General features: G+C 59.5%; 6 protein-coding genes across 15 annotated transcripts; 4 read left to right on the top strand and 2 right to left on the bottom strand.

The window, feature by feature from the left end:
• Window positions 1-83: 83 nt before the first annotated feature.
• Window positions 84-4,924, top strand: FNTB (farnesyltransferase, CAAX box, beta). The gene is made up of 12 exons (XM_059848780.1): window positions 84-110; window positions 1,256-1,320; window positions 1,477-1,549; window positions 1,790-1,881; window positions 2,166-2,312; window positions 2,386-2,469; window positions 3,058-3,144; window positions 3,220-3,349; window positions 3,430-3,562; window positions 3,655-3,766; window positions 3,852-3,966; window positions 4,465-4,924. The coding sequence occupies exons 1-12, from the start codon at window positions 99-101 to the stop codon at window positions 4,573-4,575; spliced, it is 1,161 nt and encodes a 386-aa protein (XP_059704763.1). The 5' UTR covers window positions 84-98; the 3' UTR covers window positions 4,576-4,924.
• Window positions 4,920-8,783, bottom strand: MAX (MYC associated factor X). Of its 2 annotated transcripts, none has more exons than XM_059848788.1 (5): window positions 7,711-8,783; window positions 7,506-7,532; window positions 6,375-6,481; window positions 6,044-6,174; window positions 4,920-5,720 (listed from the first exon to the last, which is right to left on the bottom strand). In XM_059848788.1, exons 1-5 carry the CDS (start codon window positions 7,744-7,746, stop codon window positions 5,536-5,538), a joined length of 486 nt encoding a protein of 161 aa, XP_059704771.1. In that variant the 5' UTR covers window positions 7,747-8,783; the 3' UTR covers window positions 4,920-5,535. The 2 variants fall into 2 exon arrangements, with proteins under 2 accessions (XP_059704771.1, XP_059704772.1); XM_059848789.1 differs by having other exon boundaries at window positions 6,044-6,167; window positions 6,374-6,481; window positions 7,711-8,717.
• On the bottom strand, window positions 8,037-12,415 carry UNC93B1 (unc-93 homolog B1, TLR signaling regulator). 8 transcript variants are annotated; one of them, XM_059848773.1, is made up of 12 exons: window positions 12,280-12,415; window positions 11,477-11,578; window positions 11,253-11,394; window positions 11,022-11,175; window positions 10,784-10,945; window positions 10,585-10,714; window positions 10,337-10,430; window positions 10,132-10,256; window positions 9,877-10,059; window positions 9,534-9,807; window positions 9,166-9,284; window positions 8,037-9,072 (listed from the first exon to the last, which is right to left on the bottom strand). In XM_059848773.1, the coding sequence occupies exons 2-12, from the start codon at window positions 11,558-11,560 to the stop codon at window positions 8,803-8,805; spliced, it is 1,737 nt and encodes a 578-aa protein (XP_059704756.1). In that variant the 5' UTR covers window positions 11,561-11,578; window positions 12,280-12,415; the 3' UTR covers window positions 8,037-8,802. The 8 variants fall into 8 exon arrangements, with proteins under 8 accessions (XP_059704756.1, XP_059704755.1, XP_059704754.1 ...); XM_059848772.1 differs by lacking the exon at window positions 12,280-12,415 and adding an exon at window positions 11,960-12,041; XM_059848771.1 differs by lacking the exon at window positions 12,280-12,415 and adding an exon at window positions 11,945-12,037.
• Window positions 12,416-12,583: 168 nt separating this feature from the next.
• LOC132328710 (aldehyde dehydrogenase family 3 member B1-like) lies at window positions 12,584-20,086 on the top strand. Of its 2 annotated transcripts, none has more exons than XM_059848770.1 (11): window positions 12,584-13,267; window positions 13,719-13,928; window positions 14,285-14,447; window positions 16,516-16,626; window positions 16,712-16,832; window positions 16,953-17,038; window positions 17,233-17,314; window positions 17,480-17,866; window positions 18,047-18,213; window positions 18,389-18,488; window positions 19,521-20,086. In XM_059848770.1, the coding sequence occupies exons 2-11, from the start codon at window positions 13,735-13,737 to the stop codon at window positions 19,712-19,714; spliced, it is 1,605 nt and encodes a 534-aa protein (XP_059704753.1). In that variant the 5' UTR covers window positions 12,584-13,267; window positions 13,719-13,734; the 3' UTR covers window positions 19,715-20,086. The 2 variants fall into 2 exon arrangements, with proteins under 2 accessions (XP_059704753.1, XP_059704752.1); XM_059848769.1 differs by lacking the exon at window positions 12,584-13,267 and adding an exon at window positions 13,438-13,628.
• Window positions 20,087-20,159: 73 nt separating this feature from the next.
• On the top strand, window positions 20,160-24,978 carry LOC132328719 (aldehyde dehydrogenase family 3 member B1-like). The gene is given in 10 exon segments (XM_059848792.1): window positions 20,160-20,426; window positions 20,581-20,740; window positions 21,455-21,550; window positions 21,655-21,775; window positions 21,903-21,988; window positions 22,196-22,278; window positions 22,512-22,894; window positions 23,083-23,249; window positions 23,425-23,524; window positions 24,695-24,978. Coding segments are annotated over 10 exon segments (1,491 nt in total). The 5' UTR covers window positions 20,160-20,325; the 3' UTR covers window positions 24,889-24,978.
• A 906-nt stretch (window positions 24,979-25,884) lies between these two features.
• Window positions 25,885-27,807, top strand: NDUFS8 (NADH:ubiquinone oxidoreductase core subunit S8). Its single transcript, XM_059848785.1, has 7 exons — window positions 25,885-25,993; window positions 26,681-26,728; window positions 26,811-26,873; window positions 26,959-27,048; window positions 27,130-27,302; window positions 27,380-27,508; window positions 27,594-27,807. The coding sequence occupies exons 2-7, from the start codon at window positions 26,689-26,691 to the stop codon at window positions 27,723-27,725; spliced, it is 627 nt and encodes a 208-aa protein (XP_059704768.1). The 5' UTR covers window positions 25,885-25,993; window positions 26,681-26,688; the 3' UTR covers window positions 27,726-27,807.
• Window positions 27,808-27,851: the final 44 nt, after the last annotated feature.

Below are 27,851 nucleotides of genomic sequence, written 5' to 3'. Positions count from 1 at the left end.
TGCCCCATCCCTGGAAGTGTTCAAGGCCAGGCTGGAAAGACTTGGAGCAACCTGGACTGGTGGAAGGTGTCTCTGCTCACGGGGCAGGGTGGAACTGGATGGGTTTTAAGGTTCTTATCAACCCAACCCCTGGGTTCTATGATGATGCAATAAATGACGTCACATCACGATGACGCAGCGGCCCCGGGGGCTCCTCTGCGCACGCGCGCCGGGGCTGGGCGTGCCCAAGAAAGAAGGGGCGCGGTCAGCCGGAGAGGGGCGTGACCGCGCGTGGTGGGCGTGGCCAGGAGCGCGGTCGCGCGTCCCCTCCCGGCCGCCGTCGCCCGCTGCCCCCGCGGCCGCAGCATGGCGGGAGCGGCCCCCGGCCCCGGCGGGCGGCGGCGGCTGCGGGACGATGGGCTGCGGACCTGCACCTCCGCCGAGCAGGTGCCGGGGGGCTGCAGTGTGGGGCGTGGGGTGCCGGGGCGGTGGGGTGTGGGGTGCCGGGCTCCCGTGGGGCTGGGCTTTGGGCTGCTTTGGGACGGCGCTCAGGGGTGCCGTGGGATTGAATGAATCCCGTTTCCGGTATCCCCACGCTACTACTGTCCCCACACCCTCTGTAACAACAGCCCGGCAGTGACCAGTGTTTAGGGGGCTCGGCGGTGCTGCCGCCCGCCAAGCCACGGCAGCTTCCGCGGGACACGTCCCCCAGCACCAGCGGGGGGAGGGTGAGGGGTCCTGGGGCAGCCAGACTCTCCGCTCCGTCCTTCTATCCTGACCCAGCCCCTGGCAGCTCCCCTGGGTGCTGGGACGGGGTAAAAAGTGACTCCGGGTTTCCCAATCCGTGGGGTTCTTCTTGCTCAACTGTGCCCTGGCAGGACACAGTGCCATGAGTGCAGGTCCCGTGTGTCCCCTCCTCACCCCTGAGGCTGATCCCGGGGTATTTCCTTGAGGATTACGGCGGCTTAGAGTGTCCAAGTCCCCAGTTATCCCAGCGTGAGCGGGAGGAGAGTGTTTTCTATGACAGTCTTGTGCTAAACCAAACTCAAGCTGGATTTGTAAAGCAGCATGGGATGGTGCTGGATTCTGGCATAATTTGGGGCACAAAGCTCCTGGGAATTCTTACTTTGGTTTTACTGAGTGAGATGGGGTTGTGAATCAGATAAACCCCTGGGATAGGGTAGAAGTTGTGGGGCTCAGTGGGGATCATGTTTGGGATGTGTGGAGCCTCTTCCCAGAGCTCACCATAGCCTTTATTCCCATTTTTCCTGACAAGTCCAAGGTGGAGGACATCGTGCAGGAGGTCTATGATGCCTACAAGACAAACCATCACTCCTCACAGTGAGTATCAAAACTCCCAATAACCATAAATAACTCCCATCCCAAAAGATCTGTTGACCCTCGTGGGTGCTGCAGGAGGATTCTGCCCCTCCTGCCACTGTCCCCTTGCCTTTTCAGGCCACCATGCCTGCTCATCCTATCCTCTCTGTATTCCAGGTACGTCCTGCAGCGGGAGAAGCACTTCCATTACCTGAAGAGAGGTCTCCGGCAGCTCACTGAAGCCTATGAGGTACAGGGAATGCTGGATGTGCCCCCTGGAGCAACTGCCTGGGGGCATCCCCTCACCCTGGGGTTGTCACCAGGGCTGTTTGTTGCTGGGGGTTTGCCAGCCCCAGGGTGGACACAGCATTCCCTGTGTGCCCACATTCATCCCGGCGATTCTCTGGGGGTTCTCCTGGCTGTCTCCTCACTCCTGCCTGCTCCTGCCATGTCTGGTGCCATTCCCTGACTGTCCCCTCTGTCCCTGCAGTGTCTGGATGCTAGCCGCCCCTGGCTCTGCTACTGGATCCTGCACAGCCTGGAGCTGCTGGATGAGCCCATTCCCGATTCGGTGGCCTCTGAGTAAGTGAGGAGAGCTGGGGGGACCCCACCATGGCCACTGTTGCTGCTGGCCACCCGCGTGACTCCGGAGGTGCCACCTCCCGCTGTCCCCAGAGCAAAGGAGTGCTTTGTCTCCCTGCCACCGTCAATGCCGCCCATTCTTCCGGCGGCTTCCTCGTGACGACGGAGATGGGAGGGTGACACCCCCGGCTTCGACCTCGGGGGGTTCACAAGGCTGGGAGGGGATGCTTTACCCCAGCAGGGTGACACAGGTGACACTGAGCCCCTTCCCCACCTTCCCACAGTGTCTGCCAATTCCTGAGGCGGTGCCAGAGCCCCCAGGGTGGATTTGGGGGGGGGCCCGGCCAGCACCCCCACCTCGCCCCCACCTACGCCGCCGTCAACGCGCTCTGCATCATCGGCACCGAGGAGGCCTTCGGCGTCATCGACAGGTCGGGGGGCCGGGAGGAGCTGGGTGGGAGGTGGGCTGCATGTCCTCCTTCTCACAGCCCCTGGCTCCTGCAGGAAGAAGCTCTTGGAATACCTGCACTCGCTGAAGCAGCCGGATGGCTCCTTCCTCATGCACGTGGGTGGAGAGGTGGATGTCAGGTGGGTGAGGGCTGCGTGGGGAGGCTGTTTTGGAGGGCCTGGGCATTTTGGGGAGCAGATGCTGTGGTGGGGAGCTGGTGCCATTCTGGGGATTCAGTGGTGGGAGCTGGTGATGCTTGTGAGCCAGTATAATTTTGGGGAGCTGGTGCTATGGTGGGGAACCACTGCTAATTTGGGGTACAGTTTTGGGCAGTCAATGCTGCTTTTGGGGAGCAAATGCTGGGAGCTAATACCATTCTGAGGAGCCAGTGCCATGGCAGGGCACAGTTTTGTGGACCCACTTGTGTTTTGGGGAGCTGGTGGTGTTTTGGGGAGGGGCTGGTGCCACACTGGAGTACCAGTGCTGTTCGGGGGAGCTGGTACTAAGGTGGGGAGCCAATGCCATGGGGAGGTGTAGTTTTGGGGTACTGGTGCCATGGCAGGGGACCAGTGTGACAAGAGCTACTGCCATGGTAGGGTGCCATCACAGGGAGCCAGTGCTGGATCAGGGAGCCAGTGTAATTTTAGGGAGCTGATGTCACTTTGGGGTGCCAGTGCCACATCCCTGAGCACCTATCTCCTGAATCTCTGGGCACCCTTTTCCCACAGGAGCGCCTACTGCGCCGCCTCAGTGGCCTCACTGACCAACATCCTGACGCCCACTCTCTTTGCTGGGACGGCTGAGTGGATTGCCAGGTGAGATCTGGGGACAGGTGGGGGACAGAAGATGACATTCCCAGCATCCCTGCCGCCCTGACCCTGCTTCCACAGGTGCCAGAACTGGGAAGGTGGGATTGGTGGCGTGCCAGGCATGGAGGCGCATGGCGGCTACACTTTCTGCGGCGTGGCCGCGCTGGTCATCCTCAAGCAGGAACATCTGCTGAACCTCCGGAGCTTGCTGGTGAGTGACCCCTCCGGGATCCTGGGGCTCTCATCCTGCTGGGGAGCTTTGGTCCCACACTGGTTGCCATCGCCCCGCAGCACTGGGTGACCGGGCGGCAGATGCGCTTCGAGGGCGGATTCCAGGGCCGCTGCAACAAGCTGGTGGATGGGTGCTACTCCTTTTGGCAAGCTGGGCTCCTGCCCCTGCTCCATCGGGCACTCCATGCCAGGGGTGAGTTGCCACAGGCTTCCTCTGTCCCCAGAACGGCATCTGGAGGGATTTGACACCTCCTGTGGTGTTTCTCCTTTGGATTTCCCTTCCAGGCGATCCAGCGCTGAGCATGGCACACTGGATGTTCGACCAGCTGGCACTGCAGGAATACATTCTCCTGTGCTGCCAGTGCCCAGCTGGTGGGCTGCTGGATAAGCCAGGAAAGTGAGTGCGGGGGGAAACACAGGGCTGCCTGGCATCAGGGATGCCCAGTTGCCCCCTTAGCATCCCAGTATCTCTTTGCATGCAGATCTCGGGATTTCTACCACACCTGCTACTGCCTGAGTGGGTTGGCCATTGCACAGCACTTTGGAAGTGGAGATCTCCACAATGAGGTGGTCCTGGGTATCCCTGAAAATTGCCTGGTAAGTGCTAGGTGTTGCTGGGGAGGGCAGGGATGAGCTTCCAGCACTCCACAGCACTGGGAAAGGCAGATCCAATGGCAATGAAAAGAGTTGGGGTTCAGCCTGGAGAGGAGAAGGCTTCAGGAAGAGCTTAGAGCTGCTTCAAGGGCCTTAAGAGCTTCAAGGGAGCTGGAGTCAGGCTTTGGACAAGGGCTTGGAGTGACAGGACAAGAGGGAATGGCTCCAAACTGGAAAAGGGGAATTTTAGAGGGGATATGGGGAATTTTAGATGTGAAATTTTTCCCTATGAGTGTGCTGAGGCCTTGGCACAGGCTGCCCAGAGAAGCTGTGGCTGCCTAGAAGTGTCCAAGGCCAGGCTGGCCTAGGCTTGGAGAAGCCTGGGATGGTAGAGATTCCCTGTGCACAGTGGGTTGGACTAGGTGATCCTTAAGGTGCTTTCCCACCCAAACCATTCCAGGACTCTGTGATTAACATCCTCCATCCCTCTCTCTCCCACAGCAGGCCACACACCCTGTGTACAACATTGCCCCGGAGAAGGTGGCGAGGGCGGTGATGCACTTCCTGCAGTATCCCGTGCCCAGCCTGGATCCACCATCCGCTGCCGAGTAGGGGGGTCCTGCTGCTGGCTCGGGGTGCCGAGCCCCGTCAGCGAGCGGCACAGCCCATCCCCGCAGTGGCCTGGCCAGGCAGAGCACGGTGCTCAGGGTGCTAGCAATACCAAAATCCAGCCTGCTCCAGGCCGGGTGTTCTGCTGCCATCCTGGCCAGAGCCGAGGTGGGACACGGGCTCTGGCAGAGCTTTTTGGCATCAATAAACCAGAAGTCACACCCGCCGTGTGCTGGTGGCCCCGGGGATGCGGGGCAGGAGGTGATGCCACGTCTGGATCCGGTGGCACCAACTTCCCCCATTCCAAGAACACACGGTAACCACGGGGGAAGATAAAATAAGTGGAATTTTGGCTTTTTTTGTTTATTATTTATAGTCTTATAGTAAAGGGAAGCCTTAACTTGCAAGACAACTCTGGGCAGTATGTACAACATACCTTAGATCCATGGAATGGCATCAAAATGGGGGGAAAAGGGGCACCTACGGGGCAGGGACGGGCCACTGGAGTTCGGAAAATGCCACGGAGGTTGGGAAGGGTCAAGGCAGGGAAGGAGGAGGAGAGGGGAAGGAGCCCCCAAGCCTGGCTCTGTGCTCCGCCGACTCAGGCAGGTGGAGTTGCACACGGAGAAAATAAATAGGGAGATTCCCCCCCCAGTGCTTGCTCCTTTTTTGGGGGGGGCTGCCTGGCTCCTCCCCGTTCTGGACTGCACTGGTCCCCGGGTATAAATAGAAATGCTCCTATAAAACCAGGAGGGAAGGGGAGGGGGGTTGCTAGCGGAGGGGAGTTGGCGGGGGAGTCTCCCTGACCCCCCCAAGTCTTTCTGCTCAGCCTTGCCGGCTCCCCCCGGGGCCGGCGCGGTGGGAGCAGGGAAGGGGCCGGGGAGGGCTGGGAAGTTGCAGTCCAAGAGCTTCTAGGAGCGGAGGGAGCGAGTCCTGCCGCAGGCCGGGGGGCGGCGGAGGGGCCTAACTGGCCTCCATGCGCAGCTTCTTCCTGTTCTGCGGCTCATCGGGCTCCGAGTCGGAGCTGGAGTCGGAGCCACCGTCGAAGGCGGAGATGGCACTGCCCTTGGGGTTGGTGTAGAGGCTGTTGTCCGCGGGATAGCTGGCCTGGAGCTGGGCGCTGGCTCGGGCCTTCTCCAGCGCACGCACTGTGAGGGACGGCACTGTGTCACCCCCGGGCCTGGCCCTGCCTGCAGCCCAGCTCCTGCCAGACCCCAGCTCCCACTGAATTCTGGAGCCTGCCAAACTCTGGTCCTGCCAGACCTCAGCTCCCACAAGATTCCAACTCCCAGCTTCCACCAGATCCTGGATTCTGATGGATCATGTCTCCTCGCCAGACCCCAGCTCCCACTGGATCTTAGATCCCAAATTCTACTGGATGCCAGATCCTGGCTCCCAAAGTTTGCCAGGCCCCAGCTCCTGGATCTCAGACCATGCCAGACCCCATCTCCAGCCGGATCTTAGCTATCACCTTGCTGCTCCAGCAGCGCATTCTGCCGCTTGAGGTCGTCGATGTCCTGCTGGTGTGTGTGGTTTTTCCGGCGCATGTACTGGATGTACTCTGTGGCTTTGTCCAGGATTTGGGCCCGGGATGCCTGTTGCAATAGTGGGAAAAGCCAGAGGCAAGATAAAGACCTAGTCCAGGGGGGAAAACTGGAATTCTACCTGTCTCAACCCACCCTGGCTCTGGTCCTCACTGGGGACTCCCGTGGCACAAGAGAGCCTCGGGACTGTCCCAAATCAAGGAGCCTGGACCACGGGTGGGTACTGTCCGTGCCCCCAGCACGCTCCATAAACTCACCTTCTCTCCTTGGAGCGAGGGCACGGAGTCCCGCAGGCTGTGGAAGCTATCCTTGATGTGGTCCCTGCGCTTGCGCTCCAGCGCGTTGTGATGAGCCCGTTTGTCGGCCTGGGAGGGGGGGATAGGGGTGGCACCAGAAGGAGGCCACCATCTGCACCCCCAAAATTCCCTCTGGAAATCGCTGTGGGAGCTCAGCTGAGCCTCCAGGGCGGCTCCGTGGCTGTGACGCCTCCGGCTGGGCCGCGGGTGTGGGAAGGAGGCGGCTCCCGGTGCTTTCGGTTTCCCCAGCTTCCTGCTGCCGGGGCAGCTCCGGGCCCCGGGGTACAGCACTTTCCCCCTGGAACACGGTCACCTCCCCTCCTGCCCTCCAAACAACCAGGCACAGCCCTCCGCTATGTCCTCTGTTAACCCCTGGTGTTGTTCTCCCTGTGTCCCCCAAACGTAACCCCACCCCCCAAATGGCTCGGCCCCACACGTAACGCCCCCCCCACCAAGACCCCCGCTTTCCCCCAGAAATCCTCCCACTCCCCCTCCCCTAAAGAGTCCCGGATCCTCTTCCACACAACCCCAAGCACCACTGATGTCCCCCCCCCCCATATGACCCCCAGCCCCACAGGACACCCCCAAACTCAGCTGCCTCCCCCCCAAAACACATGACTCCATGGATCCCCTTCTGTGTCACAGCCCCCAACCCAAATAAGACCACCAAGCCCAGAGGTGTGGCCTCTCCAAGCCCAACCCTCCTCCCCAAAAGCCCCCCAGCCCTACTGGTGCGCCCCCCTTCCAAGAACCCCATCTCCACAGGACACCACCCAAGCCCAGGTTTCTCCCCCAAGACCCCCATCCCCACAGATCCCTCTCCATGTCACAGATCCCCCAGAAGACCCCAGCCCCAAAGGTGTGTTCCCCTCAAAAAGACCCCCAACCCCCCTGGTGTCCCCGTCAGCACCCCCAACCCCATTGATGTCCCCCCAAAACCCCGATCCCCACAGGACGCGCCCAGCACCCCCATCTCCCCCAGGATCCCCAGTCCCCTTCCATGTCACCCCCTCCCCAAATCCCGCCCCCCTCACACCCCCGCCCACGTGCTCCCGATCCCGGGGGCGCTGCGGGGCGGCCCCCGGCGACCTACCGCGGACTGAAACCTCGGCTGCTCCTCCTGAGGAGCCCCGACCCGGGCGAGGAGGAAGAGGAAGAAGATGGTGGGGGGGGGCGCCGCCATATGAAGGAAGAACACACACAAACCAAACATTACCCCATTCCCAGAGCTCCTAATGTGGGGAAGAGCCGCGGGGGGTTATCCCAGGGATTGTCCCGGGGTTGGGGGCCCAACTCACGTCGCTCTCCACCTCGATGTCATCGTTGTCGCTCATCGCTCCCGCCCGGGTGAAGCCGCGGGCCGGGCCGCGCCGCCACAACAACAGCCCGCACCCCGCATGCGCGGAAGTCGGGGGGGGCGCAATGATGGCGCCGGGCGACGCGAACGGTTACGGGAGTTGTGGTTTGAGTGGGGAGATGGAGGCATTTTCCACGTGGCGAGGACTACAACTCCCGGCGTACATCGCGCGGGCAGCGCATGGCACGTCGGGAGCTGTAGTCTCCGCTTCGGGAAGGGGACGCTAAGGGTGTGTGGCCGGAGGATGGAGGAGGTGAGGGCCAAGGGCACGGAGGGAGGGGGTTTATTGAAGGAAAATGGGGATGGGATAGGTCAGGAAGGCTGCGGGGCCGGCTTAGGGCGCTGCGGGCTGAGCTAGAAGGGCTCCGGGACAACCTAGGAGGGGCTGCAGGGTCTGCCTGGGGCGCATGTGGGTCTGGTCTGAAGGGCTGTGAGCCAGTTTGGGAGGGTGTCGATCTACCTGGGGGCTCCAGGGTAGCCCTGCGGGGTCTGGAGGTGTGGATGCGGGCTAATACGGGAGGGCTGGGGGTCTGCCTGGGGTCTGCAGGACATTGTGGGGGGCTGCAAGCCTTGCTAGAGGGTATGTGCATCTGCTCAGGGGTCTGTGGACCTCACCCGGAGGGGCTTTAGCCAAATTTGGGGGGGCCGTGGATCTGCCTGGGGGGCTTGAGCCTTGTATGAGGGGCTGTGGATTTGTGTGTGGGGGCTCTGGGGCTGGCATGGGGGCCTGCAGGTTTGACCTGAGCAGCTACATCATAATTTGGGGGGCTGTACCACAAATCAGGGGTCTCTGTACCGCAATTTGGGGGCTATAGATGAATCTGGAGTCTGTGGACCTGACCTAGGGGGTCCATGGGCCAGTATGGGGTCTGTCAGCCAACGTGGGGGGATCTGGGCTGCCTGGGGGCTTTAAGCTTAGCTTGGGGGGGCTGCAAGCCTGACCTGAGAGGGTTTGCAGAATTCTGGGCCCACCCGGGGGGAGCTGGGGAACCCCCTCAGGTACCAAGAACAGGATGGGGCCCAGGACAGGCTGTCACTGTCCCAGCTGCTCCCCATCCTCTTTTGGCAGCTCATCCTCCGTGGTGGCCTCAGTTGGGTGCCTGTCATCATCCTCCTTGTCCCCGTCACCATCAGAGCCAGTCTCATCCGAGTTGTCCTCCAGGTAGCGGTATCCACGTGTTTTGTGGCGCGGGCGTGGGATGCGGGGCAGCCGGACTTCCACGTTCCACGCCACCTTCCGCTCCATCCACAGGTATGTCCCCACTGCCACCACCAGCGTCAGCAGCATGATGGACAGCTTGGCCTGCAGCACACGGAATTTTGGGATTGGTGTGGAGGTGTGTCCCCAAAAAGCCTGGAAACTCTCAGAGTGGGCTGGAGCATATCTGGGACTTACCTTCATGGGCAGCCCTGACCACAGGTAGACGGTGAAGATAGCCAGGGCCTGCCACCAGTGGTAGATGGTGAAGATGAAGTCTTGGCGCTCCTTTTTCTTGTACAACATCCCTAGGAGGACTGTGGCAGAGACTGGAATCAGTGTCCCCTTTCTGTGCCGTGTCCCCTTGGCGTGGAGGACAATCACAGTGAGTCTGTCCCATGGATCCAAGGACTGAGACCACAAACTTGTGGTGCCGGGGGACATGAGGAAAGGACGTGTGGAAAAACGTCCAACAAACCAGGCTTGGGACAACCCAGGCTATTTTGGGGACCACCAAGGCGTTTTGGGGACAACAGAGGCTGTTTTAGGACCTTCCCACTACTCACTGCTGATTCCGGTCTTGTTGAGGGCACTGCCCGTGCCCCAGAGCGCGGCAATGCTGTAGAGCAGCAGCGCCTGTGCCAGGTACCGGGGCTCCGGCGCCCAGCAGAAGAGCGTCACCAAGAGCACAGCGTGGATGAAGGCTCCAGCCAGGAGCGGGATGTGCCGGCGCAGGCGCAGCATGCACAGGGCCAGGCTGGAGCACACCGAGGCGGAGAAGCCGTAGGCCATGAGGAGATACGCCAACCTCTCCAGCCCAAGGGCGCACACGCCGTAGTTCTGCAGCAAGCGTGGGCTCAGCATGACCTGTCCCCGCACCGTCACCTCCCACCCCATCACAGATCCTACCAGGGAGAATCCAGTGCAGACAAAGAGCACCTCGAAGCCGCTGTAGATGAACAGTGGGAAGAGGTGCCGCAGGCGGTAGTCCCGCATGTGCTTGAAGGGCAGCTGGAAGATGTTGCCCCAGCCGATGCTGCGCATGTCGATCTCCTCCATGGGCCGGTACGCCGCACCGCACAGCACCAGCACCTGCCAAGTGCCAGCAGGTGAGGTCCTGCCATCGTCCAGCCCATCCCTGTCCCCTCCCGCCCTGGCGCTCACCACCAGCATGGCGAGGAAGGCGGCGGCCATCAACCCGCTCTCCACGATGATGAGGTTGACGCTGCGGGGAAGGCTCTGCAGCACAGTCTTGTTGAAACCAGGCAGTGTGCCGTGGCTCAGGGTCCCTGCCAGTGGGGCATGTGCCATAATTAATCCCAGCCGGGGGGCTCCCTGTGCCACCCCACGCCCTGCCCTGCAGCCTCACCGCAGTGCTTCACTGCAAAGAGCGTGTGGTTGAGTTGGTAGAGGTAGTTGTTGAGGAAGAAGACCATGGGCATCTGAGCACAGACGAAGCTCAACTACAGGACGTAGAGGGGTGCACGCTCAGTGCTGCTGGCGTGGTCCCCTGCCCATCCCAGCCACCCCACTGGGTGTAGATGGATGTAGAGGGGTGTATGCTCAGTGCTGCTGGCATGGTCCCCTGCCCATCCCAGCCACCCCACCGGGGCTCACGTGGAAGCAGGAGTAGAAGATGGTCTGGAAGACGATGATGTAGGCATTGCAGGCGTCCCGCGGTGCTCGCTGCCTCTCCTTCTCCTGCTCCTCCCTGTAGTTAATGTACTCGTAGTACTTCTGGGCCATCCTGCGTGGAGCAGTGGGTCAGCCAGCACCCCGTGCACACCCCGCCCCCCCCCCCACCTTCGATGCCAACCGCATGATGTAGGTGCCCATGGAGGCCCAGAGGGGCACGATCACCATGCCAATGGCCACTGCGGAGGGCACCAGCGTGTAGTAGCGCTCCCAGTAGTTGCTGGAGACGAAGAGCGCGTAGACACCGACCGCCAGGAACATGGCCCACTTGGTGCCAAAGAATCTGCCAGGGCAAGGAGCAGAAGCGTGGGTGGCCATGCCAGTGAGCCATGCTGGCCGGGAGCGTGGTGGGGCCATACCTGATGAGGATGGGTGTGTAGAGCAGCGCTGCCACGGGTGTGACGTTGATGCCCATCAGCACCTTGCGGTCAATGTCCTCCAACCGGATATTGCTGTACTTCACCTCCCGGTAGGTCTCGTCATAGTGAAGGATCAGCTGCATCTGCAGCAGACCTGGAGAGGTCCAGGGGTGGTCACCCCATGCCCTGAACACCCTGAGTTGTTTTGGGGGTCCCTGGGAGGTCCCATACCCAGGTAGACGCTGTAAGTGAGGGTGCCAGCCAGGCTGGCAGCCACCACGTTCTTGATGACACCAAGGCGCTTGCGACGAAAGTACTTCTGCTCCTCCTCTTCCTCATTGTAGTCCGGGTGAGCACCCACAAAACTGTCCAGCTGTGGGTGATTCCAGCTGTCACCCCTTGGGGATGGTCACCACAGGCCTGCTTCCCTCCCACGGGTGTCCCCCTGGTCTCACCTGTGTCTCTGTCCCCTCAGTGCCCAGACTGGCACTTGGCACTGTCTTGGCCCCATCCAGGCAGCCGTCAACGTCCTTCTCCATTGGTGCTTCTGGAGGGCCCTGGATGGTGTCAGGGTGGAAGGGACCGTGTTGGCATCCCAAGTCTTGCACCCATATGTTTTGGATCCCTGTGACCTGCACACACAGACCCTGCACCCTCATGCCCAGCACCCCAGGCCCTTACAGCCCTACATCCAGCACCGTGTGCCCATGTACGTGGCATCCCCGAGCCCTGAACCTCTGTGCTCTGCTCCCCCAGATCATGCACTCATGGTTGCACCCCTGTGTTCTGCACCCCTGCACCTTCACATCCTGCACCCCTGAATCCCGTGCCCCCTACCCAGCTTTGCACTCCCCAGAACTGCACCTCTGGGCTCAGCATCCCCAGCCTCCTCACACCCCCCCCTCCCGCCCCGTCACACCGACCCCAGCCCTGCTTGCCCGTGCCGGAGCTTCTCGGGGCGGGGCGGGAGCTTCTTCCTCTTTCGGTTAGTACGGGCGGGACGGAGGTGGTTAAAGGGGCCGTTCCCGGACCCCCCCCTCCGCTCCCGGATCCTCCCCCCGGTCCCTGCCCTCTCTCCTCAGTGCCCCCCTCCCGCGGCCGTTCTCAGCACCCCGGCCTCTGCAGCACTCCTCACACCCCAACCCGCACAGCACCCTGACCCCCCGCGCAGCACCCATTGCTCCCCCATCGCACAGCACCCCAGCCCTACCCTCCCCTCCGCTTCCCTGTGACCCCCCAGCCTCCCCAGCGCTCCCACCCGGCCTCGGGATGGGTGCTGCCTCCTCGGGGTGCTCGTGGCACTGGGTGCTGTGCCCTGCTGCTTTCGCTTCCCCTTCCCGGTCCGGGGGATGTGCCAGAGTGCCTGGGCGGGGGGACACCCCAACGGGGGAGTGCAGGGCACGTGCCTATGCTGGTGTCACCCCAAAGCTGGGGCTGGGAGGGTGCCCGGGTGCGTGGCACGGCAGGGTGCCCCGGGGCAGGGCGAGGGGACTGCTGGGCAGGGCGGACGGGTGACTGACATCTCCGAGGCAGGATCTGGCCCAGCCGGTAGCGGGGGATTCTTGGGATGGGACTCTTGGGAGGGTGCTGGTTTCTGCAGGATAGGGGGTATACACGTGGAACAGCCCCAGAAGGGTCATGGCAGTGGGGCAGGGGCAACACCCATCCTGAGGGTCCCCCACACCCCAGGCAGTGGGAGCCACCCTGGGGTGCCGGGGCAAAGGGCCCTTCCTGGGAGCAGGATGAGTGGAGTCTATTGATCATGGAACCCTTGGGAAACAGGATGAGAGGTGTTGGTGGGATCCCTGTGGTTCAGGGTAGTCATGGTAGCAGCATGGTGAGTGTCTTATTGATCATGGAACCCTTGGAAAGCAGGATGAGGGGTGTCTGTGGGAACCCCATGGGTCAGGGTGGTCATGGGAGCAGGATGAGGGATATCTGTGGGAACCCCATGGGTCAGGGTGGTCATGGGAGCAGGATGAGGGGTGTCTGTGGGGTCCAAATGGGTCAAGGTTCATGGTGGTGGTGAGGTGGCCATGGGAGTTCCACCATCCCAAGGGGGAGGTCCCATTCCATCCTATCCCATCCCAGATCTTGTCCCCACTGCCAGCCCCACAGAGGCGGGGCGCAATCCTTCCCGCCCCTGGCCATGGGGCCCAGCCCCACAGCATTTAGGGACCCCCATCCCGAGCCTCAGCAGTGCCTGCCTGGCCTCACGCTCCTCCAGCTTCCACACAAGCTCCCAGGTAAGCACTGCGGCGTCCCCAAAACTGGCACTCCCTGCATGGCACCCCTCTGACACCCCCCATGCTGGTGGGGGCTGTGGGCCACAGGGGGTGTTCCCTCGAGGAAGGGTGGTTGTCTGGGCATGGAAAGGGAGAGGGTGACAGATGGGGACTGCAACTCTGCCCCCCAGGTTTGGGGGTGTCTGGTTCCTGAGGTCCCCATAGGTGACCCTAAATCAGCAGGGCAGCCTGGGCAGGTCACTGTCCAGAGGATGGCGATTATCCCAGGAATCCCAGGCATCTCCCAGGGCCTCTGGCAGCTGCCCTGGGCTGAGTCACCCCACAACCAGGACGGCCCCAAGCACCGAGCCGCTCCTCAAAGGTGCTGTGGGTGACTCCTCTTGGGATCAAGCCGGCATCTCCAGCAGTTCCATCCTGGCATAACCCACGCAGTGTCTCTCTCTCTCTCCAGGGCCACCACACTCTCCATGGAGACCAGCAGCTCCTTCCAACAGCTTGGCATGCAGCAGCCCCTCGAGCCCCCCAGGCAGCAGTTCCTGGGCTATGGCAAGTGCAGCACCACGGGCAGTGATCCTGGCAAAGATTCTGGGAAAGCTGCTGGGTGCAGTGGAAGCAGCGGGATCGGGAAGGGGCCAGTGCCAATGGTCTGCAGCACTCCATGGTGAGAGCGAGAGGCTGGGGGCAGGAGAGAGACAGGGAGGTGGGCAGGGGAAGCTGTGGCAGTGCCAGGGCAACGGGGACCCCAGGTTGGTGCTGGGAGAAAAGTCTGAGGTCTGTGAGCCACCATGTCCCAGAATGGCCCAAGGGAGAAGACAGGATCTGCAGGGAATGGTGCTGTGTTGGGCTGCTCCCAGCAGCAAGGGAGACAGGTGTGTGCGGATTCCCTGCGCTGTCCCCAGGGAATCTGGGGTCCAGTTTGATGCTGGAATGGGATAACATTGATCTGGGATGACATGAAGCTCTGGGGAGGTAGAATGGAGCTCTCACTCCAGAGAGCTAACACCCCCGTTCCTGCAGTGGGAACCCCTATGCGGGGCTGGTGAGCCACCTGCGGGCATCCTGGCTCTCGGGGAAGACACGGCCCATGGAATACCGCGTGGCACAGCTGGAGGCTCTGGGACGCTTCCTGGATGACAAGAAGCAGGAGATTCTGGAAGCCACTGAATTGGATATGGGCAAGGTAACAGGGGCTGGGAATTGGGGGCCACTGGCATCACATCTTTGAAGTCCTTCATATTCCCTTGTCTGGGTATTGCATCCTTGTGGGGGTCTGGGCACAGGGGTGTCCCTTCCTTGGGGTCCTGATTCCCCCTTGATGTGCTGCCAGACTGGTGCATCTGGAAGTGCTGGATCCCTGCAGATCCAGGGATAGTGGAAGTACTATGCTGTTGATCCCATCCCTGGTGCCCTGAAACCAGGCAAAGGCCCTGTTGGCCTGTCAGTGATTGGCTGAGGTGGAAGTGTTTCACACTCTGGTCTGCATCCTGGGGGTCCATGTGACCTCCACAAGGGTGACATCCTGGGGTGCTCCTGGCCAGCCTGGCACGCCCAGGATTACTGGCATTGTGCAACGTGCTGGCAATGCACATTCTTCCCAGGGCCTCCAAGGGACTGGTTTCCCTGGCATGGTGGCATGGGCAGGGCTCTGGATATGGCTCGGGGTGTTGTGGCATGCAAGGAGCTCCTGGATGATCTGCTGGTGAAGTGGGAGCATCCACACTATGGATAATTCTAGTGGTCGCAGCTCATCAGCTCTGGAAGTGTTCAAGACCAGGTTGGATGGGGCTTGGCGCAACCTGGGCTAGTGGAAGGTGTCCCTGCCCATGACAGGGCAGAATTGGATGAGCTTCAAGGTTCCCTTCCAACCCAAACCATTCCAGGATTCCATGATATAATCCTTACCTCTTTGTTCGGCATCAGTGAAGTGGCCCATGCCCTCAGCGATGTCTTTCCCCGTCCTGCCATCTCCCAAGGCTCCTAATTGCCTTGTTTGTTGGAGGCAAGGCCTTCTCCTTCAGCCAGGCTTTGATAGGTATCAGTGCTCTGAGTGTGTCCCATCATCTTTCCTAATTACTCCTAATTAGATCCGGTTGTCCAGTAATGATCTTGTTATGCAGCCGGGCCCTCATAGCTACATGGACACTTCACCTGCTCTTACGTAGCTGAGGTGGTGTCTCACCTCCAGCGGTGCCGGTTCCTCTCTGGTGCTGATGATTGGTGGCACTGGGATGACCTCAGACTTAATGTCCTATCTCACAACTTTTGTATCCCATCAAAATTCTTGATGAACCATCATCTTCCTTATCCTGGTGATGCCATCATCATCCTGGGTTGAGAACGGCCCTGTTGCTTCACTCCATTATCTCATGTGCCTGCTGAGCCCTCGCTTCCAAGAGAGTCCTTGCACCTCCTGGCAGCTGCATTTTGTGGTCCTGAAGGGCTCTTGGTGATGGAAGATCCTGGGAATCAGCAACCGGCCTTCCCAAGCCCAAAGTGGTGTGGAGATGGGAGGAAGACTCCAATCCAGGGGTGGTTTTGGGTTGGAGGAGTCCAAAATATGATGTCACAGCACAAGAGCTTTGCTCCCCAGGTCGTGAAGGGGCTCCACTGAGCCTGCTGGGCTATCCCTGGTGTCTTCACACTTCTCCTGCAAGGATTAAATGATCCCAGTGCTTCGAAGCTATCAAGAGGACCCACTTCTTCATCACAAGGGGTTTAATTAAGCTGTGGTTCCTATTACTTCCCTTTAGTCAAGGTCTTAGGACTTTGGCTAAATTTAAGACTAAAAGGTGCAGCTTTAGTCCACAGGCAGTGGAAGGGATGTTGGGGCTTTGCTTCCCGCTTCCAGCTTCCAAGTAGGAAGGATGCCTTCCACCAGGACCAGCTCTTCAGGAGCTTTGGTGACATTGCTTGGGTATCCCTTTGGCTTGGGGCTCTGTTGCCAGTTCACAGTGCTGAGCTCAGGAATTAAATAGCATGAAAATTTTTAATTTTGGGGTTTTTTTTTCCCCCTTCTGGCCAAGTAACTATTTTCATGAAATTTCTGGGTCACTAATATTCCCTGGGAATTACGGGAGGTGATGGAAACTTCTGCTGAAGAGATCCTCCTGCTATTCATGTTTGGAAGAGGGGAGAGATGCCTCCTGGGGTGATGGGGTTGGTGTTGGGGTAATGGGGTCTGTGTTAGGGTGACAGGGTCAATGATGGGGTCGATGGTAGGGTGGCACTTCCATGATGTCTGTCCCCAGCCATCCTTTGAGGCTTTCTTCAGTGAGATCCTCCTCTGCAAGAATGAGCTCAATGTCACCCTCAACAACCTGTCCCAGTGGATGAAGGATGAGCATGTGGACAAGAACCTGGTAAGAAGGAAGCTCTGGGAAAGAGAAGGGGGGAGAGGGATTGCTGGTGGGGAAGTCAGTGCTGAGGTCATGTTCTTCCTCAAAGGTGATGCAGTTGGACTCTGCCTTTATCCGCAAGGACCCCTATGGGGTGGTGCTCATCATAGCGCCCTGGAATTACCCCATCCAACTCTTCCTGGTGCCCCTCATCGGGGCCATCGCTGCCGGTGAGCCCAAACTTCCAGTCCCCTGGCCTGGAAGTGCCAGGGTCTCCCCAGGAGTCTTGTCCCCAGAAGGGGTAGTTGTCACCATGTTGCTGTGCTGATGTCCTGTTCATCTTCCCCCAGGGAACTGCGTCATCATCAAACCCTCAGAGATCTCCAAGAACACAGAGAGACTCATTGCTGAAACACTGAGCTGTTACCTGGACAGTGTGAGAATCCCTTCTTGTCATTGTCTCTTGTTCCTAGACCATGATGTTCCCAGCCCTGTCTCACACCCACCATCCCTACACATCATCTATGTGCAGAACCTCCTCCCTCCATATTCAGCCAATGCCCAGCTTCCTGGGATGCTGTTTGTGGGGAGAGATGGTGATACAAGAGGATTTTTTCTGTTTCCTTGCAGGACTGCTTTGCTGTGGTGACTGGTGGCGTGCCGGAGACCACCAGGCTGCTGGAGAACAAGTTTGACTACATCTTCTTCACTGGTACGTCCCATGGGACAAAGCAGAGCCCTGCCTGGATGTCGTGCCAGGATCTGTTGGAGGATCTGGGATGTGTATCTGGGGTCTGGTGGGACCCAGTGCCACATCCCATTGCCACGTGATGGCTGGTGGGATTCCCACCTCAATCCATGTTTTCCCTGCCCGCAGGCAGCACCCCGGTGGGGCGGATGGTGATGACAGCAGCTGCCAAGCACCTGACACCAGTGACGCTGGAGCTGGGGGGCAAGAACCCCTGCTACGTGTCTGACACCTGTGATGTGACCAACGTGGCGCGGCGCGTGGCCTGGGGCCGCTTCTTCAACGCGGGGCAGACCTGCATCGCGCCCGACTACCTGCTCTGCACCATAGAGATGCAGGAGAAGCTCATGCCTGCCTTGCGTGAGGCCATCACTGAGTTTTTCGGCCCCAACCCCCGAGAATCCCCGGATTTTGGCCGCATTGTGAGTGACAAGCAGTTCCAGCGCCTGCGGGCACTGCTGGGCAGCGGGCGCGTGGCCATCGGGGGACAGACGGATGAGGCCGAGCGCTACATCGGTGAGGCTTGGGGGTCACTCACATCCTGGTGAGCACATTGGAGGTTTTCAGAGGGTCTGCCTATGGGAGGGAGGCTCTAGAGGGAAAAGAGTTTTAGGGGTGCTTAAAAATGGGTTCTCAGGGGAGGTTTCATCTCTGACCTCTGTGCCTGGCTGATCATGTCGGGTTTCCTCTCTGCAGCCCCCACGGTGCTGGCAGATGTGCTGCCCTCAGACCCTGCCATGCAGGAGGAGGTCTTTGGGCCCATCCTGCCCATCGTCGTTGTCGCTAACATGGACGAAGCCATTGACTTCATCAACGCTCGGCCGCGGCCATTGGCTGTCTATGCCTTCTCCTGCGACAGCAAGGTGTGTCTGTGGAGCAGAAAAAGTGGGAAGGGAAGTCAGGCACCACCTCCACGAGCCCCAGGATGTGCTCTGAAGGGTCTTTAGAGCCCAAACACTCTGGGAACATCTGATGGGTAAACTGGGTAATGTTTGCCAAGTGCAAGCCCCTCATCTACCTTCTCTGCTCCCCTCCCAGATAGTGAACCAGGTCCTGGAGCGGACGAGCAGCGGAGGCTTCTGTGGCAACGACACCCTGATGCACTTTACACTGACCTCGCTGCCCTTCGGAGGCATTGGTAGGTCCAGAATCCCCAGTCCTGGCCATTGGGAGACAGGTGTGATCCGTGGCCTGAGCCATGGTGAGGAATGGGAGTTTCTTCCTGCAGCCAGTGTGGTTTTGGGCTGGATCCCTTAATGTCCCTCAGGAGCCAGGTTGTACCTTCATTTCAACTTTTAGGACAAACTAGTAGGAACAAAGTGCTTATGAAAACCTGGAGAACCTCTTACCAATTTTTGCTTTCTCAGGTGAAAAGTGAGGCTGCTTAGCCCTGGGCTGTGGGTGCAGCATGGTCCAGGGATACAGGAGTACAGGAATGTTGTTTCCCAGAATACATCTGTATGACTTGATCTCTTCCCAAAATACTTCTGGGATAAGTCCCTTCATTTGGTGCTGCCCTTGCTCAGCATCTCTGTCGGGGCTGGCACCTGAGTCAGACATAATGAAACACCCAGACAATTAATTCCTCACCTTCCTGTGGCTCAGGGAACAAATTTTTGTACTTCCCATTCTGTAACTTATCTTAATTGGGAATGATTCAGACCAACCACCTTCAATTATTAGGTAAAGCCACTTTAGAGCAGGTGAAGGGGCTGAAGTCATTGGGGTGAGATGGCACCAAAGCTTCCACGAGAAGTCACTTAACCTCCAGTTAAACCGGCTACAGGAACTGGGAGAACAGGTGTTGCCAATGTGGCTCCAGGCTTTTAGAGTTCTGGGAAGAGGGTCGAACAGCTCCAACCATGGGGAGATACAGTGGAACATCATGGAGTGAAATCAAGACTTGCAGAACCCAGCAGAGCTTGTGTAGATAAATGGACGTGGGTAAAAAGGAGACACGGGGGCGTCCAAACTGCTGAGCTGCAGCAGGATTGGCTGGACTGAGCATGATATACCTGGAGGAGGCACTGGAAAAATTGAATTCCTCCACCATGTCTGTGCTGCTCAGAAAATCCTGTAGGTGTCTTTTTCCCTCATTTTGATGCTTGGAGAAGGCAAGCATCAGGAGCAGAGTCCCATCCTGAGCATGGACCTGTCCTGTGTGTTCCAGGGAACAGTGGCCTGGGAAAATACCATGGGAAGTTCACCTTTGACACCTTCTCCCTCCACCGTGGCTGCCTGCACCGGAGCATGGGGCTGGAGACGCTCAACACCCCGCGCTACCCCCCCTACACCCAGCAGAAGTTGGGGCTCCTCACGACCACCTTCGAGGTGAAGCGCAGGGGCACCTGCACCCTGCTCTGAGGCTGCCATGCCCTGCTCTGAAGATGCCACCGAGTCAGCGGGAAGAACTGGAACTGTCTCACTCTCCCTCTTCATCACACTCCCCTCTTCCTCACTGTGTCCTTTGCCTCGCTGGAGCATGTCGGACAGCCGGGATGGACATCCCCTCCTGCACCCTTGTGGCCTCTGCTCCAAACCATTTTCCAGGACACAGCTGAAATGACCAAAATCTTTTTCTTAGTCCAAACTTCTCTTTCTGGTGGAGAAGCGCTCCCATCAGTCCCATCTCCCCTCACATGGACTTTTCCTTTGGAATGAACCTCTCTCCCTCCTCGCTGTTGCTCTTTGCTCCATGTAACTCTGCCTGTAGTAAAGACTTTGCATCAAACTCTCTCCCAGCCTCTCTTTGTGCCTCCCTCCTCTGGTTTGGGGGGTGGTGGGAGGGCTGGGGGGGCGTTTCCCTCCCCAAGCCTTTTTAGCTGGACGGGAGGTGTGGCAGGGCAGGCAGCCAAGGGGAAGGACAGGCAGCCAAAGGGCAGGGCAGGAAGCTGGCAGCCAGCCAGTTAGCTGGAAAGAGGGAAGCTGTGGTTGATAACCCCAGTGCAACTATCCCACACTGCACCTGTGGGAGCATGGAGACTGGAACTGTCTTCCCGCAGCTTCCTGAGAGCCAGGCCAAGAGAGCCCCCGAGGGCGATGGTGGGAACGGGAGTGTGGATGGTGACACCGTGAGGTGAGAGTGTGGAGGGACAGATGGATGGCAGGAGGGGTCCTGGTGCTCCATCCTCTCCCTGGAGTGGCACTTGGATGCTGGGCTGGGGTGATGTGGAGCTCTGAGGAGCTGGAATGGTGCTGGCATTCCTCTAACACCCCTGTCCTGACTGCAGGAAACCCTTTGCAGGGTTGGTGAGCCACCTGCGGGCATCCTGGCTCTTGGGGAAGACTCGGCCCATGGAATAACGTGTGGCCCAGCTAGAGGCTCTGGGACGCTTCCTGGATGACAAGAAGCAGCGGATCCTGGATGCCACTGCCTCTGACTTGGGCAAGGTGAGAAGGGACAGGAACAGGAGGATTGGTGGCCAGAGGAGCTGAGGGGCTCCCACAGCCCAGCTGGGGGTGCTTTGTCCTCCTCTCATTGGGTTCTCCAGCCCTGCCTGGGCTCTGCCTTGGGCTTGCAGCCTCTGGATTTGGGAGACTGAGATAAAGCATGTCGCTGTCACTGTACTCCAAAGTCCATCCCTGCTCTGTCATAGATGGAGGGCATGGTGGGGATCCCCTTGACATGGATAGCCATTCCCACACCCACCAGCCTTAGTTTCCCTCTTCCCTGGGCAAATTAATCCCAGATTTCTGTCCCTGCTCCCTGCCCTGAACTTCCCACCTGATGTCTCCCCCTTTCCTCCCACAGGGCTCACCCAGGCTGACTCCCTGAGCCCGGATCCCCTGGCTCTGCAGCCAGAGCCTTAATACCACACAGGGCTCATTGTCTTCTCTTCTCCAACCTAGTCCCTTTGGACACCCTCCCTATTCTTCCTGTTGTCTGGATGAATGGGATCTGCATAATTTTTCCTATTTTTAAGCAATCAATTCTTAAAAACATCATGTTGCAGACACAGCAGGTGCTCAGTGCCCTTAGGGATTCGAATCCAGCATGGGATGTAGAGGGCTCCGGTCCCCAAATCTTGGGCAAAACACTGTGGAGCATTGGGATAAGAGCTGCAGGATATGCAAGGTCACATGTCGCATCCTTGGTGTCTGCAGGCACCCTTTGAAACCGAATTATCCGAGATCCTCCTGTGCAAGAACGAGCTCCGTGAGACCCTGAACAACCTGTCCCGCTGGATGAAGGATGAGAAGGTGGACAGGACTCTGATGAGAAGGAAGGGGAGAGAGAGGATGGGAGGCAGAGTTGGGTGGGGTAGTGGTGCAGGGTAGGACCTGATGTGGCGGGTGTCCCACAGGCAATGCAGCTGGACTCTGCCTTTATCCGCAAGGACCCCTATGGGGTGCTGCTCATCATAGCGCCCTGGAATTACCCCATCCAACTCTTCCTGGTGCCCCTCATCGGGGCCATCGCTGCTGGTGAGCCCAAACTTCCAGTCCCCTGGCCTGGAGGATCCCAGCAGTGCCAAGCACTGGTGAGGGCACTTTGTCCATAGAGGGGCTGGCTGTCACCATGTCACAGCTCCAACATCCTGTCTTCCCCCAGGGAACTGTGTCATTGTCAAACCCTCTGAGGTGTCCAAGAAGACAGAAAGACTCATGGCAGAGGTGCTGCCCAGCTACTTGGAAAGGGTGGGACACTCTCCCCATCCCTGTGGCATGGCTGGGGGACCCCTGCACACACACAGAGTTGTGCTCTGAGCCTGCCTCACACCCTGTCTCTGGTTCCATGTACTGCCCAACTTCCTTCCTCCATGCCTAGCCAGTGTCCCAGCCTCCCAGAATGCTATTGCTGGGGACAGATGGTGACAAGAGGGGGTCTTTCTCATTTCCTTGCAGGACTGCTTTGCTGTGGTGACTGGTGGCGTGCAGGAGACCACCAGGCTGCTGGAGAACAAGTTTGACTATATCTTCACTGGAACGTCCCATGGGACAGAGCAGAGCCCTGCCTGGATGTTGTGTGAGGAGGAAGACAGGTTCCATCCAGACATCCCTGCTAAGAAGGCAGGGATTGGGTTGGAGATGTGTGCCAGGATCTCTTGGAGGATCTGGGATGTGTATCTGGGGTCTGGTGGGACCCAGTGCCACATCCCAGAGCCACGTGATGGCTGGTGGGATTCCCACCTCAATCCATGTTTTCCCTGCCCGCAGGCAGCCCCCCGGTGGGGCGGATCGTGTTGACAGCAGCTGCCAAGCACCTGACGCCGGTGACACTGGAGCTGGGGGGCAAGAACCCCTGCTACGTGTCTGACACCTGTGATGTGACCAACGTGGCGCGGCGCGTGGCCTGGGGCCGCTTCTTCAACGCGGGGCAGACCTGCATCGCGCCCGACTACCTGCTCTGCACCATAGAGATGCAGGAGAAGCTCATCCCAGCCCTGCAAAAGGCCATCAATGATTTCTACGGCCCCAACCCCCGAGAATCCCCGGATTTTGGCCGCATTGTGAGTGACAAGCAGTTCCAGCGGGTGCAGAGGCTGCTGGGCAGCGGGCGCGTGGCCATCGGGGGACAGACGGATGAGGCCGAGCGCTACATCGGTGATGCTTGGGGGTCACTCACACCTTCATCCTTGCATGGAGCACATTTCAGGTTTGGAGGAGATTATGAGGGGAACTGGGTGCTTGGCCAGGTGGCCTTTTGTACAGGAGATGTGTCCTGGGGGATCACCAAGGTGCCATCTCCAGCCTCAGTGCCTGGCTGATGCTGTCAGGTTTCTCCTCCACAGCTCCCACGGTGCTGGTGGACGTGCAGCCCTCAGATCCCATCATGCAGGAGGAGGTCTTTGGGCCCGTCCTGCCCATCATCGTCATTGCCAATGTGGATGAATCCATTGACTTCACCAACAGCCAGGAGCAGCCCTTGGCTGTCTATGCCTTCTCCTCGGATGACAAGGCAGAGCCAAGCCAGGACTGCACCTGCCCTGTGCTCCTTGGCAGCTGTATCCAGCCATGTTTGTGCTCCAAGTGTTTCCCCTACAGCACACAGCCTTAGTTAGGGGGTATGGATTGTGTTTGGAAGTAGTGGAATGGGGTGGGACACCCATGTCTCATCTTTCTGTCACTCCCAGGTGGTGAACCAGGTCCTGGAGCGGATGAGCAGTGGTGGCTTCTGTGGCAACGACACCCTGATGCATGTGACACTGCCCTCACTGCCCTTTGGAGGCATTGGTAGGTCCAAAACCCCCAATCCTGGCCATTGGGAGCCAGGTATGATCCGACCCATGTTCAGGAAGGGTCTCAGGAGGAACTCTCAGCTCCAGAGGGCTCAGTAGTCCATAGGAAAATTCTCCTCCAGAAGCCCTTTTCTTCACTTTGGGCTCTTGGGCTTTGCTGGACACCCATGGAGCACCCTGAGGTTCCTTCTCTCCATACTCCCTATCCCAAGCTCTGTGTTCCCTGGACCCACGGAAATGTCTTGCTTACCACATAGGGAATCAGAGCTTGAAGCAACCTGGTCTAGTGGGAGGTGTTCCTGCCCATGGCAGGGGGGTGGAACTGGATAATCTTTAAGGTCCTTTCCGACGCAAACTATCCTGGGATTTCATGATGGAGACCCCCGATTTTTATGGGATGATCTCCACTACCAGCTCCTGTTTTCCACCTTTTTTCCTTTATTCCCACTCAGCTGACCAGGAGGCATCAGTGACTTCCCTTTATCCTGGGGCTGCTGATGTGTGAGGATCTGCACCCAACACATCACCCCAACCATGATCAGCATTTTATCAGGAAGACTGACTGGCTCAGGCCGACTCCTGGCATTTTATCCCATCTCTTACCAAATGACGTCTGGATTTTGTTATTTTTTGCCAGCCTGCCTGGCTTTCCTATGCTTGTTTCTGGCCAGCCAGCTTCCACCTCCCAACATTCATCCCTGGTGCTGGGTGCCACCTTGCCAAGGGCACCTTGGTGATTGTGCCTCTCCAGCCCTGCAGTCTTGCCCCCTTGCAGCAGGGCTGGATCCAGCATGGAAGGGATGTCTTTTGGAGGGTATTCCTGTGGTAGGGAAGCTCATGTGGGAGCATCTTGCTGCTCCCATCACCTCATCAGTGACACCCTTCCAGTCGCTAAACACGTTAATTGAAATTGTAAAATCCACTGACAAGAATTTTTGGGAATCTCTCCACCTTCCAGCCTAATCTTCCCACTCCAAATATCCACTTGGGTGTGCACAAGGTCCCCCCCTCTTTGTGTCACATTCCTGGGAAGCTCACCCATGGTTTGGAAAGCAGCTGGATGAAGGTGTGGTGCTGCTTTCACTGGGAGCTTAATTTTGGGTTCTTTGACCCAAAGGATAGCCAGATCCAGCTACCCACTGGGGTCCTGTGCTGTCTATTCCAGGGATCAGCAGCCTGGGAACGCACCACGGGAAGTTCAGCTTTGACACCTTCTCCCACCCCCGTGGGTGCCTGAAGTGCGGGATGGGCTGGGAATCCCTCAACGCCCCGCACTACCCCCCGTACAGCCAGAGGAAATTTGGGCTCGTCCAGGCCACTTCCAAGGTGGCACTTAAGAGTGACTGTACCCTGCTCTGAGGGTCTCCACATCCCACTCGGAGTCTGCCCACTCAGGACATCTCTTGCTGCTGGTCCTGGTGCTCAGGTGCAATGAAAGATGTTTCTCAACATCCTGTGTGCTTCCCTTTCACTTCCCTGCATCTCTGCTCACTCCCAAAGTCCCTTGTACCCCACATCTCTCTCCATTCCAGTCCCACATCCCTCTTTTCTGGCTGTTTGGGGCTTTATTTCCACTGGTAGCACCAGAGAAGAGGGGTCTCCTGTGCCCCTCATTGTGTACTCTGCCTTGAGAAGGTCCACAGCAACTCCCTGATCCCAAATCCTTGAGCTGGGATGATCCTGGGTTCTCCTGCTCTATGATCCCAGTCTCCTTTGCCCGATCCTATCAGTGTCCTTTGCCCCGTGTTCCCAGTTTCTCCTGCTCCATGATCCCAAGTTTCCATTGCCTCATGTTCCTGTTTATCCTGCCCCATGATCCCAGCTTCGCTCCATGCTGCTCCATTTTCGGGGGCTGGTTGTGCTGGTAAAGGGATATCCATTCCTGCTGGGCTGTGGGTTGTCCTGGCTGAATCCCACGGGGCTCCCCCCGGGTGGGCGGATAGAGAGAACTGGAGGAGGCAGCTGAGATAAAGACAGTTTATAGGGAAAGGGAAACATCCCTGATGCCCACCTCCAGGGACTGTGCCAGAGGCGGAGCCGGGCTGTGTAGTTGAGTCCAAGCGTCTGGGCCGCTCCAGCTTCGAGACCTTCCGGCAGCCGTGGCCCGAGGTGCTCCAGAAACCCGACGGAAAGCTCCGGAGGTTCGGGAAGCCCTGGAAGAGCAGAAGGCTCCGCGCCGGCACCGCAACCGCGAGCCTCCGCCATGAACACGCGCTTCCGCTTCCCCCGCAGTCGGACACGCCTCCCTCCCGCCCCCCCCAATCGCCGCGCAGCACGGCCGCACTCCGTCCAATCAGCGACGCTTGCCCCTCCTTCTTCCCGCCCCTCCCGTCCTTCGCAGGACTCCACCAATGAGAAGCGCGTCCAGCCGTCGCTCGCCCCGCCCACTACGCGCCGCCGCATGCGCATGCGCACTGCCCGCGGGGGCGACCAGGGGTCAGGACGGCGGAGGGCCCTTGGGCAGGTGAGGTGGGAGGGGGGGCCCGGGGCAGCCTGGAGGGCCAGGGGGGCGGCCCGGAGCTGTGCTCGACCCCGGTGGTGTGTAGTGGCCGCCCAAATCCCACTTGGGGCAGAGGGGGCGGCCCGGACACTGCTCTAACCTCCGCCCCTATCCTCTCCGAAGGGACGCACACAGGCTGAGCGGGGACTTTGGGGGTGAACAGGAGGGATCGGTCCCGCGGGGGGGCTCAGGTGGGTGCGAGGCGGCGGGGGGGGGGCCTGGGGACGGGGATGGGAGGACACGTGGGTCCCTTGGAGGGGCAGGACATCAGGGCCCTTGGATCCTTAGGGGTGGGAGAGGACGGGACAGCTGGGTGCCCCTGGGGGTGGGGCGTGGATGCCCGGATCCCTTGGGGAAACAGCTGGGTCCCTTTTAGGGGGTGGACAGGATACTTGGGCGATACACTTGGGTCTCTTAAGAGGGGGCTTCAAGGAGGGGCAGGATGCCTGGGTGCCTTGAGAGGAGTTGGCAAAAGAAATAGGGAAGCCCTTGGAGTGCTTGTGGAGTGTTGGGACAGGAGTGCCTGGGGGTCTGGGTCTCTTTGGGTGGAGGGGTGGGGATCAGGGTGCCAGTGTCCCCCATGGGAAGTGGGGGGCTCCTTGCTGCACCAGTCCCTTACTGGTAGTTGCTGAGGTTCCTTCTACACCCCAGGACCGGCCATGGCAGCGCTGCGACTGCTGTACCAGGCTGCCCGTGCAGGTGAGGCCACTCGGGAGTCCCCACACCTCCTGAACCCCCCAAACCCCATCATAACCCTGCTGACCCTCCTGTCCCTCCCCAGGCCCCCTGGCCCCACTGGGCTCCCTGCGCCCGCTCAGCACCAGCACCCCCAGGGACTGTTACAGTGAGTACAGTCATGCCACCCCCGTGGGGGCTCAGCTCCCACCCCAGGGCTCTGCAGGGTGGGCACAGCTCCCCTCTTCCCGCAGAGTATGTCAACGTCCGGGAGCCGGCCATGGACATGAGATCCATCACTGATCGCGCTGCCCAGACCCTGCTCTGGACCGAGCTCATCCGAGGTGAGACCCCGCCCACCCTCCTCATTTGTGGGGTGACCCCCCCTTCCCAAATATGCCATAGCCCCTCTTTCTCCTCCGCAGGCCTGGCCATGACCCTGAGCTACCTTTTCCGTGAGCCGGCCACCATCAATTACCCGTTTGAGAAGGGCCCGCTGAGCCCGCGGTTCCGCGGGGAGCACGCGCTGCGCCGGTACCCGTCCGGGGAGGAGCGCTGCATCGCCTGCAAGCTCTGTGAGGCCGTGTGCCCGGCACAGGTGAGACTTCCTCTCCCTCCTCAACCTCCTCTTCCTCCTCACCCGGGGCTCCGGTCATGACAGTGTCCCCGTGCCAGGCCATCACCATCGAGGCCGAGCCCCGCGCCGACGGCAGCCGCCGCACCACCCGCTATGACATTGACATGACCAAGTGCATCTACTGCGGGTTCTGCCAGGAGGCCTGTCCTGTGGATGCCATTGTGGAGGTGAGTGGGGCCTGCAAGGGGGACTGCAGGGACTCCCTTTTCCTGCCACGGTGACCCCAAAGGTGACCCCATCCCACCCTGGCAGGGCCCCAACTTCGAGTTCTCAACGGAGACGCACGAGGAGCTGCTCTACAACAAGGAGAAGCTGCTCAACAATGGCGACAAGTGGGAGGCCGAGATCGCAGCCAACATCCAGGCTGATTACCTGTACCGGTGACGGCCCCCACCCGCCCCCCAAATAAAGTGTTTGGGTGTTCTTCCCCTCTGTTGGCACTGTGGGTGCCAGCCCCTGCCCATAACTCTGTGTCTTTTCCTTTTCAGTGCTGGGGTCAGACCCCCTGAC

This window comes from Haemorhous mexicanus, chromosome 6 (genome assembly GCF_027477595.1).
Source record: "Haemorhous mexicanus isolate bHaeMex1 chromosome 6, bHaeMex1.pri, whole genome shotgun sequence".
NCBI classification, from domain to species: Eukaryota; Metazoa; Chordata; class Aves; order Passeriformes; family Fringillidae; genus Haemorhous; species Haemorhous mexicanus.
Note: the sequence above shows the minus strand (reverse complement) of the source record. Positions and strands in the feature narration are given on the sequence as shown.